Here is a 19542-nt window from a genome sequence, read left to right on the forward strand (position 1 = left end):
AGATCCCCGAAATTCGGGCGAGATCCGGAGTTCGGGGGGAAATTTCCCCCCCCCCCGCGCACCTTCAGGGGATTTCCCTGAAGGCGTGCGGGGGGCCCTTTAAACAGATCTGTGCCTCCCAGCTGGGAGGCGCAGATCTGTTTAAAGGGCCCCCTGCCATCAGGGAAACCCCCTGAAGGCGCGCGGGGGGTGGTGGAACTGATCTGTGCCTCCCGACCGGGAGGCACAAATGTGTTTAAAGGGCCCCCCTGCGCGCTTTCAGGGGGCTCCCCTGAAGGTGCGCGGGGGGGAATGGAACAGATGTGTGCTTCCCGGCTGGGAGGCACAGATGTGTTTAAAGGGCCCCCCTGCGCGCCTTCAGGGGAGCCCCCTGAAGGTGCGCGGGGGGGCCTTTAAACAGATCTGTGCCTAACAGCTGTTAGGCGCAGATCTATTCCCCCCCTGCGCGCCTACACGGAGCCCCCTGAAGGTGCGCGGGGGGCCCTTTAAACAGATCTGCGCCTAACAGCTGTTAGGCGCAGATCTATTCCCCCCCTGCGCGCCTACACGGGGCTCCCCTGAAGGCACGCGGGGGGGAAGCAGAACCCCAAATTTGCCGAATTTATTTCCGAACACCCCGAAGTCGGGGAATTCGGCTCCCCCGTTTCCCGCCTTTTTTTAATTCGGTTCCTCCCAAATCGGAAACCGCCAAATCGGGGGAAATTCGGTGTTTTTTCAGTTAGGAACGAACTGAATCGACAGCCCTAATTTAATATACTTGACATAGTTTTTTTTTTTTTTAATTTGGGGCATGTTGTTTTTTTTATTTCTTGCCATCCACCAGTAAAGCACCCACCTGTCCAAATTCACACAATAATGACAGAATGGGTGCAAATGCCCTTTCCTATAGCACTGTAATGGACAATATGGAAGTCAGACATCTGGATGGTGGCATCTCTGGGAAAAATTAGCGATAAGCTCTCGCAACTGTGTGTTTGGAAATGTTTAGCCAAGAGCTCTAAATGTTGTGTCCTTTACGACTTAGGAGTTAAAACCTTGCAGAGCAATTCATATGCAAAAAAAAGGTTCAATGCCTCATTAAAATTTCTTATAGCAGAGATAACCGTCTGGTCCAGCATTCTTTTCCCCCCTTCTCCTATATAAACACCAGAATTAATCTCAGATCCACTTAAGTTTACAAATATTACAAATTATATTAGCCATAATTTCAGTGGCCGCATTGTAAGAAATTATTTTTATTTTTGGACCCTGAATTCTTGAACAGTTTCTAAGGGCTTCCCAATATGGGGCTGTTACAGCTCAAGGGCTGCATGGTCATTGTTGACATTGCTCAGGATAGATGGCCCAAGAAAGCTTTTTCATCGCTTGACTTACTGACAGCTTGTAGAATGAAAGTTCCTGGTACACAGTGATTCCCAGCCCCAACTAGTGCACAGTTCTACTCCCTCCAGTGTCAGGAAAGTCTGTATTAATGGCATGATAACCATTTTTTCCCTACTTGTTTGCATTTTTGTTCAGTTCTGTAATTCTCAACTTACTGTGCTGGAGTTCTCTACTGTCTGATTGTGTTTTTTATTCTGTGATATGCCTTGAGTGTGGGCAAGAAAGTAAATAAAATTTAAAAAATGGGATGGTGCTGTAATATGTAACTCAAAACAACACAAATCATCCCCCTTCGTCAGTTTCAACTTACTCATTCTTTTATTTTTCAGTGAATAGGGGTATGCACTGCAGATGGCTGCACTACTACAACAGTAGTCAGTTGGGTTTTGAGAGTAGGCATCTGATTTGAAGGAGACCCCAAGTGAGTTTCCATAAGTCTATGCTAAAAAAAGGTTAAAGTCGTAGAAGCTGTCTCATTGTCAGAAGGCAAAAAAAAAGAAAACAAGCCCTTTACTATGTAGTCTTGAGGTTTATGAAAACATGAGCCAAAGAAGAGAGCTCCATAAGACAAATCTGGTTAACCTGGTTGAAAAAACAAAGGGACTATCTATGCTATTTCTTACCTAAAAAAAGGTATAATGTGGAGATTAGGGAGTAATTTTTCATACCACCTTAAAACATCATACTTCATACTTTGCAGATGATAGGACTTAACAACACATAACTACAGCCAGCGCAGTGTAGTGGTTAAGAGCAGTGGTTTGGAGTGGTGGACTCTGATCTGGTGAACCGGGTTTGATTCCCCACTCCTCCACGTGAGCTGCGGACGCTAATCTGGTGAACTGGATTTGTTTTCCCACTCCTACACACCAAACCAGCTGGGTGACCTTGGGCAAGTTACGGCTCTGATAGAACTCTCTCAGCCCCACCTACCTCACAGGGTGTCTGTTGTGGGGAGGGGAAGAGAAGGTGATTGTAAGCTGGTTTGAGTCTCTCTTAAGTGGTAGAGAAAGTTGACATATAAAAACCAACTCTTCTTCTTCTTCTTCTTCTTCTTCTTCTTCTTCTTCTTCTTCTTCTTCTTCTTCTTCTTCTTCTTCTTCTTGTGTTATAAGTGTCTAACAGTTTTGGGAAGGTACAGTTTGAACCAGGGAAGTCACTGATGGTTAATCTTTTCCCTTTTCACTAAATACCCTTTTTCAATCTTCTTTCCAAGCATGGATGGTCTGGCCATGGGGCAACTGGTGACTGCCCTAGACCCCATAATGAGGGAGCCACAGAAGGCAGCTGTCCCCCTCTCTGGAGCTATGGTGGGCGACAGCTGCTTAAAGGCAGCAGTTGGGCTTGCACCTGATCAAAGACAGAATGGGAGACAAAAATGGCCAATTCTTGGCTCAGGCTACCCATACCCCAGCAGCTCACACTTACCTTACTGGGAGCTCAACCACCCCTTGCTTGGGGCCCAGGTGGCCCCCATGGGGGAGACAATCTTATTTATAGAGAAAATAGCCTGGTGGGAAGATGCAAGGAAGCGGTGGGCAGAGATTGGAGTGAGGGATAAACATACACATGCATACAGCCCACACCGTACTATTCTAAATCAACCATTTTTTAACTTGCTTTTTCCTTCAAATGCTTTTGATAAATCATTGAGCTTTGGTTACACACATGTGAAATGTGTCGTTCTGATGTGAGTTTTTTTAATCATTTAATAAAACATTTACCAAAGCTCTAAGGTTATAAAATACTGTAACATATATGCTTTGATGGGGTTTCTAAGCATTTTATTGTAAGATGGAATCTTATAGTTGCCTTGATATCAATGGCAAACCTTTCAATTGAGCAAATCTGGATTTGGATATTGTTGCAAAAACTCCATCCTACAAAATTCTCTACCACGCATTTTCACAAATTTCAATCTTCTTTGGAGAATCTGTTATTTGGCACACTATTGTTATATCATTTATTGTTTTTCCAAAGTAAAACCTTTGTTTTTTTCCTAACGTTATACAAGTTCAGTGCGACAAAATGGGGTTATAATTTTCATACACTAATTTGTTTTTTTTAATTTCCCACAGGCACAGCAGCTTACAGATTTGGAGCAAAAACTAGCAATTGCAAAAGAAGAACTGGAAAAGGCTTCTCTTGACAAAGTAAGAACCCCTCTGTGCACATCTTTAAGCTCTGTTAATAGCTATTGCAGCCTAACATGACAGCAAACACTCTTATTCCTATACAAATATAGGCATATACTTGGTTTAGTCATAATGAGTATTCTTACTGGAGGTGAGGGCCGTTCTGTCACTGCAATGGTATGATCATTTGGCATGTGTTCTTTGAGAATGAGAATGAAGAGTCACTCTTCTTGTTTGTCCCCTACAATGCTCAGCAAGGGGCAAGTCTATCATTAGGACTTTTCCATCCCAAAACAAAACACACAGAGAGAAGAGGACTGGAAATGAAACAGTATAGCATAGTAGTAAATGTAGTCTAGAGAATAATTACAACAATGTCCCCAAGCGTGCCCTGCTTGAAAATCTACTTGAGATTTGAACATACTTGGAAAGGTAAAATGGGCAACCCAACTGAATATTCCTCATCTGATTGCTAGTCACTAACAGCAGCATTACAAAATCACAATTCTATAACAAAGCAGCAACAGAGGTATCACCACCTTAACAGAGAAGGCAATATAACAGCACAGACACCTATGTCAACGGCATTTGGAAATCCAGCACCATCCACCAATCATACAAGCATTTGGCAATGACACTGTCACAGTATCCACGCAAGAAAGGCATCTGGGTATAGCTGGATGATCTGGTAACTTTCCCAATACACATAACACACAATTAGTTTGTTGGGAGAAGATTGCAGACCTAGTCCAAGTGGGGAAGGAAATATTGAATAAGAAGTCAGAAGCTAATGCTTTTCATCATGAATTCAAGGGGTTACAACAGCTGGGGGCTCAACATCTTTGGGAGACAAGTACAAACTTTAAATTAACTTCATCTCCATGAACAACTCTTTCCAAGCCAATTTGAAAGAGGCCCCAAAATTTCTTGCTCAGACCCAAACGGTGAACGACCAATTGCATGTTGTTCAAAAGGAAGGTGGGTGGGTCAGCAGCATAAAGCAAATGCATGTGTGGGGAAGGAAGAACAGGTTTATAAACCTCACTAGGGCTGTTGAATTTAAAAAAAATTCAGTATAGTTCGGATTCGGCCGAATTCGGCCCGTTTAGATTCGGGATATGCCGAAGTCCGAACTCCCCCACTTCAGATCCGTTCAATTCGGCGGGAATTCAAAGTTCGGAAAAAAAATTTGGCCGAATAAAGCCATTAAAAACACAATCGCGCCTTTCCGCGGCTCTGGGGGGGGCATTTTTGGGGTTAGAGGTCCCAAACTTTCAGCAGAGCTTCAAAGGACGTTTATTGAAAGACTCCCCATGTTTTGTAAAGATTGGGTCAGGGGGGGCTGAGATATGGGCCCTGAAAGGGGTCCCCCCCACCCTTAATGTGCATCTCTCAGCAGAGCTTGCCGCCCACGCACAAAGCTCCCAGCCCCGACAACAGTTTGCAAAACAACTGCAAAGCAACACAACCTTGTAAAACAACACCTTTGCAACAGGGAAAACCAGAAGACACACAACTGAAACCTCCCCCCTCAAACCAGGGAGCGAGAGACTCGAGGGGGAACACACACCCCAGGCAGAACCGACAAAAGCCCCCTTTGGCTTCCCCCCCACCCACAGAAACTGCTCCCTCCCCACATACACACAGACTCTGCTTTCCCCCACACATACACACATACACAGGAGAAAATTATAGATTAAAGCCCCCAAAGGGGTCTTACTGTGGCTGTCTTCTGTTCCATCAGGAGGGGCTGGGGAGGACTTGTAATCCAAGATGATTCCAATTAGGCACAGGACGTTTTGCTCTGGAGAAGATGCACACAGGGTCGGCTGATCCATTCATCCCAATAGGGAAAAGGGGAAAGGGGAAAGCCAATATCTTGGGACCCCCTGACCCAATGTTCACAAAACTTGGGTGGTCTCTTAAGAACACTGGTCTGAAACTCCGCTCAACGATTGGGATCTGCACCCCCAAAAATGCGCCCCCTGCAGCCACAGAAAGAGAAAAGGGGGGAGGTGATATTTCTGCCCCCACTGAACCCATCTTTACAAAACTTGGGTGGTATCTTAAGAATAATTGTCTAAAGCTATGCTGAAAGTTTGGGGGCTATATCCCCAAAAAAGCGCCCCCTGTAGCCACATAAATGGAAAAAGGGGGGAGGGAAAAGGGGGAGAGCCCATATCTCGAGACCCCCTGACCCAATGTTTACAAAACTTGGGGGGTATCTTAAGAAGCTTCATCTGAAGCTCCACTGAAAGTTTGGGGTCTGTACCCCCAAAAATGCGCTCCCTGCAGCCATGGAAAGAAAAAGGGGGGAGCCCATATCTCGGGACCCCCTGACCCAATGTTTACAAAACTTGGGGGGTATCTTAAGAAGCTTCATCTGAAGCTCCACTGAAAGTTTTGTGTCTGTACCCAAAAAAATACGCCCCCTGCAGCCACAGAAAGGAGCAAATGTGCACAAGCACTCCCCACACGCACACGAGGATTTCGCTCTCTCTCTCTCTCTCCCTGGCCGGGCCGCACATCAGCTGATTCCTCCAGTACTCAATCCTGACTGATTGGCCAGAAGAAGACCCAGCTTGACCACCGATTGGCCGGGGGAGGAGAATGCTGCTTACTGACGGTTATGCTGCTTACTGACGACCCCGAATTTGCCGGATTTATTTGCAAACTCCCGAACTCGCTGAATTCGCCCCCCCTGGTTGCCCGCCAGTTTTGAGTTCCGTTCCTCCCGAACTATAAACCACGGAATCAGGGGAAATTCGGCTGATTTTCAGTTCGGGCCAAACCGAATCAACAGCCCTAAACCTCACCAGCTTGTCCTCCAAAAACCCTGTGCTGCCAGTATTGCCTCGCGCTGTGTTTGAAAGAAAGGGAGAGTCACAATGGTATCCATGGCAGAATAACCCATGTAACACTTAGAATGCAACATTCTTATTAGGCAATAGATTATTTAAACAGACCCAACACCTTTTTTATTACTTTAACTGTGCAAAACAAAATGCACTTTCACACATGCTGAATAATGCATTTTAAATCAACTTTCAATGCACTTTAGTGATGGTTTGCAAGTGGGTTTTGCAATTTCACACAGTAAAATCCAGCTGCAAAGCACATCAAAAGTGGATTGAAAGTGCATTATTTGGCATGTGTGATAGCACCCAAAGATAATTCATATAATAAATGAATGTGTTGGCTTTAAAATGATAATATATGTTCAACCTAGAGTTACCAAATCCAAGTTGGGGAATTCTTGGAAATCTGTGGGTGGAACCTGAGGATTTGGGGACGGGAGGGACCTCAGTGGGATATATTGGCAATAAGTCCATCCTCCAAAGCAGCCATTTCCACCAGGGGAACTGATCGCTGTAGTCTGAAGATCATTTGGAATTCTGGGAGATCTCTAGGCCCAACCAGGAGATTGGTAACCCTAGTTAAACCATTTAGTTACTAATTTTGAGGCCTAGTATCTAGTGTTTCTGTAGTTTTGGTGTTTCTAGGAAATAGTGCTTTTCCCCTACAAGAAAGAGGATGCTGCTTTCAGCTACTGAATTTTATACCAATTTATCTATACTGACCCAAAAGGAAGATGGCCCTGAATGTAATATTATACCCTTAAAAGAAGATTATATACAAAAATTTCATCACACCTCTGAAGATCTGTTACTTGTGTGTAAATTTAAGATAGTCCCCCTATTTATGAAATATGTGGGCAAAAAAATCTATTCTTTCAGTAAATCTATTCTTTTGGTAAAGATATATTAATTTCACCTGTTCACCTGTTCACTAATGGATGTTATTTTTGGTTGTCATTTGTTGAAAATGGCAAAGAACATGGAAGTGGAAAGTGCAGATTAAAATATTATACCCTGTAATCTGTCTTTAAGATCAAATGACATTTTCCCCTCAGGAGTCACAGCTGAAAGCTCTGAAGGAGACCGTACAACTCTGCCTGTCTTCAGTTTTGCACAGTCAACCTCCCACTACAAATATAATTCCTTCAAGACCAACTGAGAGACAGACATCCCCCATTACAAATGGCTCGAAAGTTCCATTTCAAGTGACAAACACCAAGGTATCTTTTCCCTTCTTTTAAAATAAAAGTGAGAGTTTGTCCTCCAAGCCCATCAAACTGGAACTAAGAAGGATTTTAAATTCATTGAAAGATTAGGATGAATTTCAAAAGTAATGCTAAGCCTATCTCTGCTGTCGTTGAAGTTCCTTCTTAAAAGTAGGAAATACAGCTTACTTTTCTTTGCTACTGGGAAAAAAATTGAGGTATTTGCTATTCTTAGACTTTATCCATATATTATGTGCAAAACCAATAGGGTTTACTGGTAAATATTTAATTTATGCTGTAAAGCACCTTGTTTTACTGGGAAAGTATGTAATTCTTCTAGGGTTCATCATGGTTTACTGATAGAGTACATAATCTAACAAAGGTTACTTCTCATTGATTCTAATTGGAATCAGTGGAATTCAAGTTAACTGTGACTAAATAATATTCTATTTGGAGCTTAGTCACAACTAACATTTACTGGTTTCTGCCCACAATGTGAAATTTGTATTGTGCAGCAGGAAACTAGCATCATTTTAACATGCTATACTACATAGGAGTGTAGAGGAACCTGCTGATGAATGCTAGAAACTATGGCTTTGTAACATCAGCTGGATTTCTTTCCAAACCTAGAACAGAATAATTTATTATCACTAGATTATTGACAATACTTCTCTGCCCACTTGCAGCCATGCTATGAATAGGGTTGCCAGCTCCCAGTTTGGAAATACCTGGAGATTTTAGGGGTGGAGACTGAGGAGGGTGGGGTTTGGGGAGGGGAGGGGAGGGACTTAAATGCCATAGAGTCCAATTGCCAAAGCAGCCATTTTATCCAGGTGAACTGATCTCTATTGGCTGGAGATCAGTTGTAATTGCAAGAGATCTCCAGCCACTACCTGGAGGTTGGCAACCCTATTTACTCCTAACCCAATTAACCACAGCAGTCAGCCGGTGGCTCATGACCTATACTGCATCCCCATGAGATCTGAATAAAAAGACCTGAAAAAGCATTATGAGTTCTACCATCATGTTGAAACAGGAATGCTGGGATAAAGAAATTGTCTCATTAGCACCTCTCTATCTGGCTTTCAAGTTGCTTTCAAGTGTTTTTTGAGGAGCTGCTACAAGACAGATTTGGGGAGCAGGTAGAGCAACCCACACTGTCAACCCCATTTTTTTTAAATTAAAAGATGCCAACTTTCTTCAGTTGGTGTCAACAAAAGGCTTGTGATGTCCCTCATCCTGGCTATCCCTTCTTCCCCATTTGTTTTGCTTCACTTTTTCTGGTGAATTTGCATCAGTGTACTTGTGTTTTCACTATTTTCCCAAGTGTTCCCATAACATTAATTTATTTAAGGAGACCCTAAAGATTCATATCCCATCCTCCAGACTTCCTGGGGAACTCTTTATTTTATTGGGGGGAAAAACCTTGAATACTAGAAGGATGAAGTATGCAAGCATGCATGAGAAGTGTGGAGAGATTAGTGCCATGATAATAAGCAATGGTATTGAACTGAAGTAAGGCAAGGATGCTATTCTGGACTAGGGTTATAAAGACCCTTATGGGAAATGTGGTTAGGCTTATCAAAATGCTTTGAGATTCTCCCATAATTCCTCAGAATTTTCACCTAAGGATTATCACATTCCAAATTTGATATAAATATATAAGAAAGTTATCCTTTTAATTCTCTTAATAATCCCCTTTATATCACAGGTTGGAGTGAATGAGTGACCCAGCGATGTTTATATGTTGTTTCTCAAGCTTTTAATTGTATCTCTAAAAGAACACAAGATTAGAGAATGTGGAAAAACAATGATAGCAAAATATGTTTCAGAGTAAAATAAACTAGGGAATTAAATAAAGAAACTCTACAAAATGTGGGAAATTGGGTGGTGGTGAATGGCTTAGCTGAGAGCAGCTCAAAAATTGTTGAGGAGAGTTAGCTTGCTCTAGGATTCTCTTTCCCTTCCCTACCCAGTTATTGAGGCTGGCCAATAGCAACTGGGCTGTCAGCATATGTAGGAATGCTTCGCCAGGCAATTGGTGCATGTGCCTCCCATAGTTTGGGGTAGATTGTAGCATTAAGAGGTATCTCAGATGGTTGAAATAGTTGAGAGTAACAGAAGATATCTCAGAATTTAGAGCAGGGGTGTCAAACATAAGGCCCGTGGGCCAGATCAGACCCCTTGAAAACTCTTATCTGGCCTACGAGTCAGCCGAGGCAGCCCCCCCTTCTTGATCTGGGCTGGCAAGGCATGGCCCATCCCGGCCCAACCAAGTGACACTTTTGTCATATCTGGCCCTTGTGACAATTGAGTTGGACACCTCTGATTTAGAGGGTTGAAAGGTTGGGGGGAAATATGAAGTAACAAGTGGGGAATCCAATGCCAATGAAGGAAGGAAGGAAGGAAGGAAGGTAGGAAGGAAGGAAGGAAGGAAGGAAGGAAGGAAGGAAGGAAGGAAGGAAGGAAGGAAGGAAGGAAGGAAGGAAGGAAGGAAGGAAGGAAGGAAGGAAGGAAGGAAGGAAGGAAGTGGGGAATCCATAAGACTCGAGGGAATCACATCCTTTCATCCCATTTGATTGCAGCAGCTCCCACTCTCCCTCTGCCCACCTGCTTTCCATGTCACCTCCTCTGCCCACCTGGCTCACATGGTGCCCAGAAGATGGCAGTGAGGGGGGAAGCAGTGGTGGTAGCTGTGCCCCTTCTTCCTCCCATCCATCTGCAACACTGCCTTCTCTTGCCTAGCACACAAGGTGGCATCTCCTGCTCCTCTCCCACCTAATTCTCCATCTGTCTGGCTTGTACTATGCTGGAAACAGTGGTGATGGCAGCTCCCACCTCTCTCAAAATGGCAGCCAAAATCTCACAACATAGTGTGCAATCCTGAAGGGGGGGTGAATGCCCAGAGGAGTCGGCGTAACCCCACATCAGCATAAGTGCCCCTTTGTGTAGTAATAAACTGGTACTTATACCGGCATGGGGTCATTTGTGCTGCCCCCTGGATGCTGGAGGCACCATGGCACTTGGGCACTGCTGCAGCCTTCTGGCAGTGTTCCAATGGTGCAACGCCCCAGGCTGGCATCTTGGGAGGCAAACCTGGGGACGGAGCTGCCTTTAGGTAGCTTCGTGACCCCTTTCACCCCAGGAATGCCCCCTCACGCTGCAGCGTTGCTACACCAGCAATTTTGCTGGCATAGCCTTGCTAAGGGCAAGGGGAGATTTGGGGGGATTTTCTATTTTCTTTTTAAAATTTGCTTCTTTTGCAGCTGGGAAGCCTCTGCGGAGGCAGTACACTCCTGGCCACCGCGTATCCACCCCCCTCCCAGGAATGGGCTGATAATGTTAAAAGATCTTTGTATTTTCCTGAAACCTTTTTTTCTGTTTTGGATTTTTGTGCAAACCTGTGGGAGTCTCACCATGTCTATAGAAAAATATGCTTTATTTGTACCTGGCCCCTTTCACTTTTATATATATGTAAAAAAACCAACCAGAACCAGATTCAAAATTAGATAAATGATTCCCATAAGCTGGCAACAACCACAAGCGAATAATGAAAATTTGCCTGGGATATAACTATCCTTCTGTAGCAATATTCACATTTCCCACTGACTAATCAGAGCACAGATTGCCTAGCATGCTGTAACTTTGCTTGATGAAACAACAGGAGAAACTGAGAACATTATGGCATTTACTCAGCATAATCTTTTCGAACAGTAATGTGTGAGGGCCGAATTTCATTAGATGCACCGAAGTCCCATAGAAATGAATGGGACCAATTACTTGGAACTAACAAGTCCCACTGATTTCAGTGGGACTTGGTTGAGATCAACCCTTAACATCAAGAACTTGGCATTTAACCAACGATCTGGAATTGGATATTATTTCTTTGTGTGATATTTCTTCTGAAACTGCTTACTGCACTAATGCTGCTCTCGGATAATAGCCATTTAACTGAATTAATTAGATATTTATCACATTCTAGTATGAAAGCCCTTCCTTTGTAAAGGGGCCTTTGTCCCCTTTACAGCCTATGAACAGATGCAATATTTATATTTATAAGCAGGTTTATTACAAAAGCTTTGCAAATGACTCCACAAGGCTCATATTTTTGCTGACACTTCAGAATCTAACCTTTGCTCTTATCTCATTCACACTCCAACAAACCAAATAGCCAGTGGAAAGGAAGGCACACTCATGCATTAAAAATGGAGCCAGAAGGGGAAAGATTAGTTTTTTTTTTTTTTTTACAAACAAATGAACAGGGAATTACATATGTCTGTCTCTCTCTGTGCTTCAAACATATGGTTTAAAATAAAATGGAAATTTTTGTTGTGGTTACTGAAGTCCAGCTACATCAGCAGTAACACAACAGTTTTATGTTTGCTGTTCATTTCTGGAGATATTAATGCATGGCTGTAAATGTTCTAAGGAAATCAGAGTGTAGCTATGCAAGTAGGGTTGCCATCCTCCAGGTACTAGCTGGAGATCTCCCGCTATTACAACTGATCTCCAGCTGATAGAGATCAGTTCACCTGGAGAAAATGGCCACTTTGGCAATTGGACTCTATGGCATTGAAGTCCCTCCCCTCTCCAAATCCTGCCCTCCTCAGGCTCCACCCCCAAAACCTCCTGTTAGTGGCAAAGAGGGACCTGACAACCCTATATGCAAGCCCTGTTGCTTCACTAACACTGTAATTTGAAAAAGAAGAAGAAAAGTTAGTTTTTATATGTTGACTTTCTCTACCACTTAAGGAAGAATCAAACTGGCTTACAATCACCTACCTTCCCTTCCCCTCCCCATTACAGACATCCTGTGAGGTAGGTGGGGATGAGAGAGCTCTAAGAGAGCTGTGACTAGCCCAAGGTCACCCAGTGGGCTTCATGTGCAGCAGTGGGGAAACCAAACCGGTTCACCAGATTAGCATCAGCCGCTCATATGGATGAGTGGAAAATAAAAACCCGGTTCTCCAGATTAGTGTCCACTTGTTTAAGGATTAGAGTCCAATTTACTTAAAGGGAATACACAAAGTCCAAATGCACAAACAGCTTGTTTATCCTCTCCATGCAGATTTCTTTATAAATGTGCATTACCCCAACCACTGATTGGCACTATATCTGCATTGCCTATTTTATAATGTTACATTATTGGGAAGGCAGTGGTACATATCCCACAGTCTGTTATATTAGTTTAAAGTACTGAATGTCCTCATCCGTTTCTCCCGTTTCCTTATCTTCATGAACACACAAAGCTGCCTTATAATAAATCAGACAGACCATTTATCTGTCAAGGTCAGCATTGTCTGCTTTGATTAGCAACAGTTCTCCAAACTACATGTTATATTTTGCAGTTTCTTCTGGGGAAAATTTTTGCTTAGGAAAATGGCATGGGGGGAGGCTGTAGTCCCTCCTCCCCTCATGCCATGGTTCTGCGTCAAATCCAGCCACTGTGGACCATTGAAATAGTGTTACTCACAGCTGCTGTGTGGCTGCAGGGAAAATGAGTAGGGTAGAAGTCCTTCGCATCACCTACGACTCGATCCTTTCAACTGGAGATGTTGTGGACTGAACTTACCCTGGGACGTCACGCATGCAAAGAAGTTGCTCTACCTTTGAGCTCTAGCCCTCTTAAAATACATGCATGTCTAGAAATGAATGCATAGATTATGCTTGGGGGAAAACACGCTTTGATCCACTTTTGGAGCTCAGATAAATGTACATCTTCTTGCAGAAACAGAGCAACCTTACTTTTGCATGTATCAGAACTACTTGTTTCCATGTACATGTAGCTGCAACCTCTCTTTGGGGTTTTCAGTATATTTTTTAAATATTCTGGCCCCATAGTGCTTTGGTTTATCCCTGATTTCCGTATCTATTTTTTGTGTTTTTAGTTTTCACTTTGATTTTGTTTTGTTTTTAACTCAGTTTTTTCTGTTTCTTTTAAGACCACTTTTAGCCTGAGCTTTTTTAAGGAAGCCATATATTGTATAGGGGCTGTGGCTCAGTGGTAGAGCATCTGCTTGGAATGCAGAAGGTCCCAGGTTCAATCCCCAGCATCTCCAGTTAAAAGGACTAGGCAAGTAGGTGATGTGAAAGACCTCTGCTTGAGATCCTGGAGAGCCACTGCCGGACTGAGTAGACAATACAGACTTTGAGGACCAAGGGTCTGGTTCAGTATAAGGCAGCTTCATGTGTTCATATAACAGAAAATAACATCTCCACAGGGGAAGGAGATAGAGACTTACTTAAAAAAAAAGAAAGCTGGGAATTCAGAGAACCTGCTTAAACTATTGTTAGGACAGAATATCGATGTATCAACATCTTAGTGGTTTTTAAAAATGAGGCATTATATTGATATATTGGTACATGTGCAAAAGAATAAAAAGGGGTGCTGCTGTCACACCAATGATGCCACTAATGATGACAGCACTATACTTTGAAAATCCTGATTCTTTAAGGCACATGCAGAAGAAAATAAACTGACTCCACCACTGTTAGGGTTGCCAACTTCCAGGTGGTGGTTGGAGATCTCCCGCTATTACAACTGATCTCCAGGTGACAGAGATCCATTCACCTGGAGACAATGGCTGCTTTGGAAGGTGGACTCTATGGCATCATACTCCAGTGAAGTCCTTCCCCTCCCCAAACCCCACCCTCCTCAGGCTCCACCCCAAAAAACTCCTGCTATTTCCCAGCCTGGAGCTTGCAACCCTAACAACTGTGAAAATGCAGAGGGTGAGCAGAGTTGTGGAAGAACTATGCCCAAACCAGTTCCAGTGCTTGTGAATTGACTGCTAAGATAATTAGGAGTAAGTTGAGTGTGCGGAAAAGCCCCTTTTCTCCTTCCACATCTCCCTGGAAGTGTTTAATAAAAGATGATGAATGATGTGGAATACTGCACTCAGTATTGCTCACCCCACATATGCAGAGGGGCTAGGAAATTATGATTCCGATAACGCCATGTCACATGTCTTCTTTATCTGAATGTTTCAGGACAGATATGGGAGAAGCAGATGCAAATCAGAAGAAGTGTTTCAATCATAGTAATATTCCTTTGGTGTCTAAGATATGCACACAAGCATACATTTTGTTCTCAGTAAGGTGGCATCAGCAGTAGAATCTCAATTTAGGAAAGATGTAGACAAGCTGGAATGTGTCCGGAGGAGGGCAACAAAGATGGCGAGAGGTCTGGAGACCAAGTCCTATGAGGAAAGGTTGAAGGATCTGGGTATGTTTAGCCTGAAGTGGAGGAGACTGAGAGGAGATATGATAACCATGTTCAAGTACTTGAGGGGCTGTTATAGAGAAGATGGTGCCGAGTTGTTTTCTGTTGTCCAAGAAGGTCGGACCAGAAACAACGGGTTGAAATTAAATCAAAAGGGTTTCCGTCCAGACATTAGGAAGAATTTTCTAACAGAGCAGTTCCTCAGTGGAACAGGCTTCCTTGGGAGGTTGTAAGCTCTCCTTCCATGGAGGTTTTTAAGAAGAGGTTAGATGGCCATCTGTCAGCAATGCTGATTCTGTGACCTTGGGCAGATGATGAGAGGGAGGGCATCTTGGCCATCTTCTGGTCACTAAGGGTGTGAGTGAGTGGGGGGGGGGAGGTAGACTAGTTGCGAATTTCCTGCATTGTGCAGGGGGGTTGGACTTGATGACCCTGGTGGTCCCTTCCAACTCTATGATTCTATGATTCTATATCTCAGAGTGCTGGAATCCCATCATGAGCATTCGCTTTTGTTAAAATGCATTTGATAAAGAAAATATTGCCCCACTTCTCCAATTCAAAACAATAATGATCTAGAGAAATTGGGGAAACTTGTTTCCATTCTGTTTCCTTTTAGAAACAGCCACAATGAGAAAAAAAGTAATTAGTCACAGGCTAGTGAGCATTTCCTTGTGCATCATGTTCACTGTAAAGCATCAGTCACACAAAATATCATGCTGTCCCCAATTATAATCTACCATGATAATAAGCACAAGGAGATTGGAGCAGAGTTAAGACACATGAGAGAGAAGGATGGAGGAGTCACAAATAATAATCAAGTCCGTGGGGAAACTTGACCTGCCAGAAGGGAGGGGTATGCCCACTGTGCAGGAAAGTCAACACACAAAACAGGAGTAATTCACCATGAGATAGATTTGCTACTACATACCTTCTACATATGTTGGAACACAAATATAGAACTATAAAAATTTTTCCTTAAGTGAAGTAAAGCTTCAAATTATATTCTTTTCTTACCAGCTCTGCATGTATGTTAGATTGTGTCAACAGAGTTCCTAATTACTAATGTTTGGATGTTTTAGAAATCTACAACATAGCAATATTAAGATTTGCAAGTTGGTAAATGCCCTTAGGGGGTGGGCATCAGTGCATTCAAAACAGTCTATCCTGGTGCCTTACAAAATGTGTGTATGTGTTGAATAATAGAGACAAACATTGAAATATATAATCCAGGAGCTTGCAACTATTTAAAATGCATCTTGTCTATTTGAGTTGTGAAATGTGGGAACCCAACGGGGCATGTTTTATTCCTGATCACCATTCCTGCAAGTGTGCTGCCCGCTACAGTATACTTTGGTGTCCCCCCCTGCATTTTTCAGGATAAAGATATGAGCTTTCATGAGCCACAGCTCACTTCTTCAGATACAAAAGCTCATATCCTGCCAGAAATTTTGTTAGTCTTTAAGGTGCTACTGGACTCTTGCTCTTTTCTACTGCTATTGACAAACTAACATGGCTACCCATCGTGATCTATCAGGATAAAGATGACACTCTATCACATAACAATAAACCCCATTCTTTCTAGACTTTGGTTGCCCCACTAACAAGATAATCTTTATGTGAAGGGCTATATCCCAATGAAAGATTCAAATAATCAGTTTATTAATAATTGATCTAATTACATTGATAACATAGACATCTAAATCTACACACTGAAATTCTGAGAACAGTATTTTAATGACCCATATAGTGTCCCCTCTGCCTGTGGATGCTGCACCTTCACTTGGGACAGAATTATGCCCTTGGTACATAAAGCCAGAACATGACAGTATTTTTAATGGGAGCTATCAACTATTATTTGAAATACAGGATACAAATTATCATAAAGGTGTTTTTTTTTCTTTCAGGATGACAAACATTAACTCCTCATTTCATAAATGTGATTAAGGTAATAAGTACTTAACAGGGAAATGTGCTATTTAAACACTAGGAAATAGTGGTAGGCTTTTTACCCCATCTGTGATTCAATATGTGTTCTTTCATTAGCCTCTCAAGGTCAGCGTTACAACACTAGGAGACTAGACTTATTACATTAGCTCCTCCACTGAAGGTCAAAAAAGTACACGTTTCTGTTAAGGTTTTAAATAAGAATTAAAAAAAAATGTTCCATTGAGGATTGCTGGGATTTTGGGTTATGTCAGTAGATTGTTTCTTAAATCATTCAAGACAAAATAAATTGGATTCCTGCATTGTTGATGGTCAAGGTTCTCTGCATTTTTATGACCAATGATTCAACATATTTCAGCTAAAATGATTAGATGTACATTGTACATGGTTGCATTGTAAAGGTCAATTTGCCTGATTCATTGAAAACAATTAATGTTCTTTTCCCGTGAATGTTTTCTTAATATCTTTGCCAAGCCAACACACAAAACAGAAGTAATTCACCATGATATATCTTTTCTACTATCTTCCACATATGTTGGAATACAACTTTATAACACTGGATTAATAATGTATAGATCATATATGGACATTAATGAATGCTTAATAGCATTTAATTCCTTGGGGAATCTTCTGGCGATTACATCAAACAATGTGTACCATTTACAAATGATTCACAACTTCATTCCACTCCCGTTTAACATTATATGAGTTTCCTAGAGGGAACATTTCTATAAGCTTAAACATTTCTCATGTCTAGACAATCATCCTGAGGACTTGGCATTAGCAGCATTTTTGTCATTCTCTGAGCATTTTAACATAATGTATAGAAGGCCTCAACTGAGAACGTGTTCAATACATTTTATCACAAGTATGCAGAGTTGCTAAAAACTAGTGTTCAGTTTACACCTTGAAGGAAAGAGCTATCAGACATTCACTTTATAGTATGTGGATAAATGTGGGGTTTCAATTGCATGTTCAGCTGGTCAAGAGAATGAGCTTTCTATAAGTGAAATTCCATGTCCAGTTTTTTTTTTCTGTTCTCAGCTCAGTAAATACCAGGTATTGTAATATTTTGGATGGAGTGTTTGTACAATCCTATACATTGCAGTAAACAATCAAACATGATAAAGCTGGCTATTTGCTGAATTAGTTGATCCATTTTATGCACTAGCAATAGAAAAGAAGTTAAATCTCAAAATAATCTTCTGAATGGGGGCCCATAGCAGTTTATATTATTCTCCTCTCCTCCATTTTATTCTCACAGCAACCCTGTGATGTAGGTTAGGCTAGGTGTGTTTGTGACTGGCTCAAAATCACCCAGCAAGCTTCCATGGCAGAGGAGGAATTCCAACATGCGTCCCTCAGATCCTTGTCCAATACTGTAATTACTACACCACATTGGGCGGTTTCATTTTTCAGTTTTATTCAGTATAATTCCATTTAACTTGTCATCTTAATAAGCACTGGTGTGAAATATAATCTGGTAAAACTCCCACGCATAAACGACCATAGAACTCTTCAGTCACAATGGAAAGAAAAAGTCCTACTTCTGTTTAAAGGGTGCCTTCCAGAGGTATAAAGCACTTTTCATACTTGAAGCCCCATAAAAAAACACACACCAAAAAACCGAGGATGATAGGAGAAAATTTAAGTTAAAGGAGCAGTCATTATAGTTTTCAGAATCCTTTTTAAAAAAGGGAAAACAGCAGCCCAGCCCAGCCCTTTGTACTTGGCTAAAGGCTTGGTGAAAATATGACTGCACAAGTAAGAAGAGGCACAGAGACAAACAGAAAAGGTGGTAACTGAAACAGGATATTGAAGACAGTTGCATACATTCCTAATTCTACAGTATTATGGCTTTTATTTTAAGAAGCTGCAGGTGGAGATCTCAAAAAGAAAAGAGGTGACATTTAAAGACCCGCTGTCAAAATTTCTCCATGAGCTTGGCAAAGTTAATGATGTGGAAAGCAGATTGTTTTAAACAAAGGTCAATGATTTTTATCAGTGACTGGTTGCCGTGTTAAACATATGTTTGATCTGCTGTAGGTAGACATAGGCTATAAACTAAAACCCAGATACTTGGTTAGATCTCTTGATCTCTTGTCACTACCATGTATGGAAGAGATTTCAGTTCACGCTCAAGGCTACCTTTTTGCTCTTCCCATTATAACAAATTATTGCAGTGTAAAGATCCTTATTTTATAGACATTTTTCATGTCTTCCTTATAAAAATGGGAAATTTTTCTTCGAATTATGTGTTTCAAGTCCTAAGTAATTAATGAGTGGCGGAGGCTAATCTGGCGAACTGGACATGTTTCCCCACTCCTACACATGAAGCCAGCTGGGTGACCTTGGGCTAGTCACAGCTCTCTTAGAATTCTCTCAGCCTCACCTACCTCACAGGGTGTCTGTTGTGGGGGAGGGGAAAGGAAGGTGATTGTAAGCCAGATTGATCCTTCCTTAAGTGGTAGAGAAAGTTGGCATATACAAACCAACTCTTCTTCTTCTTCATTTTCTTTCAGTCATTTGACCACAGCAGTCGGCAGTAGCTCAAGACCTCTGCTGCATCACCAGCAGGTTTGGGTAGAAACATATAGAGCTGGGTATCATCTGCATATTAATGATATCCAATTCTAAATTAATGGTTTCTCCTCAAGGCTTTATGTAGAGGGTGAATAACATGGGTAACTGCAGAAGTGTTAAGAAAATTACTTTATAGAAAACCATTTCATTTGTAAGCAGTCATTTCTGTTGATGCACCAGCTACAGCTGAAAAGTGTTTCTTGTGCTACTTC

The 19542-nt window shown here is 42.1% G+C and overlaps 1 protein-coding gene across 4 annotated transcripts in view; it reads left to right on the forward strand.

The window, feature by feature from the left end:
• The window catches only part of LUZP2 (leucine zipper protein 2), a 426207-nt gene that overhangs the window by 342240 nt on the left and 64425 nt on the right, over positions 1–19542 (forward strand). For 3 of the 4 annotated variants that reach the window (XM_056850997.1, XM_056850995.1, XM_056850996.1), the window contains 2 exons: positions 3462–3536; positions 7432–7596. In XM_056850997.1, the coding sequence (XP_056706975.1) occupies positions 3462–3536; positions 7432–7596 (240 nt within the window). The remainder of the gene's footprint in view (positions 1–3461; positions 3537–7431; positions 7597–19542) is intronic. The other variant, XM_056850998.1, reaches the window with a different exon arrangement.

Source organism: Euleptes europaea, chromosome 6 (genome assembly GCF_029931775.1).
Source record: "Euleptes europaea isolate rEulEur1 chromosome 6, rEulEur1.hap1, whole genome shotgun sequence".
Taxonomy (NCBI): Eukaryota; Metazoa; Chordata; class Lepidosauria; order Squamata; family Sphaerodactylidae; genus Euleptes; species Euleptes europaea.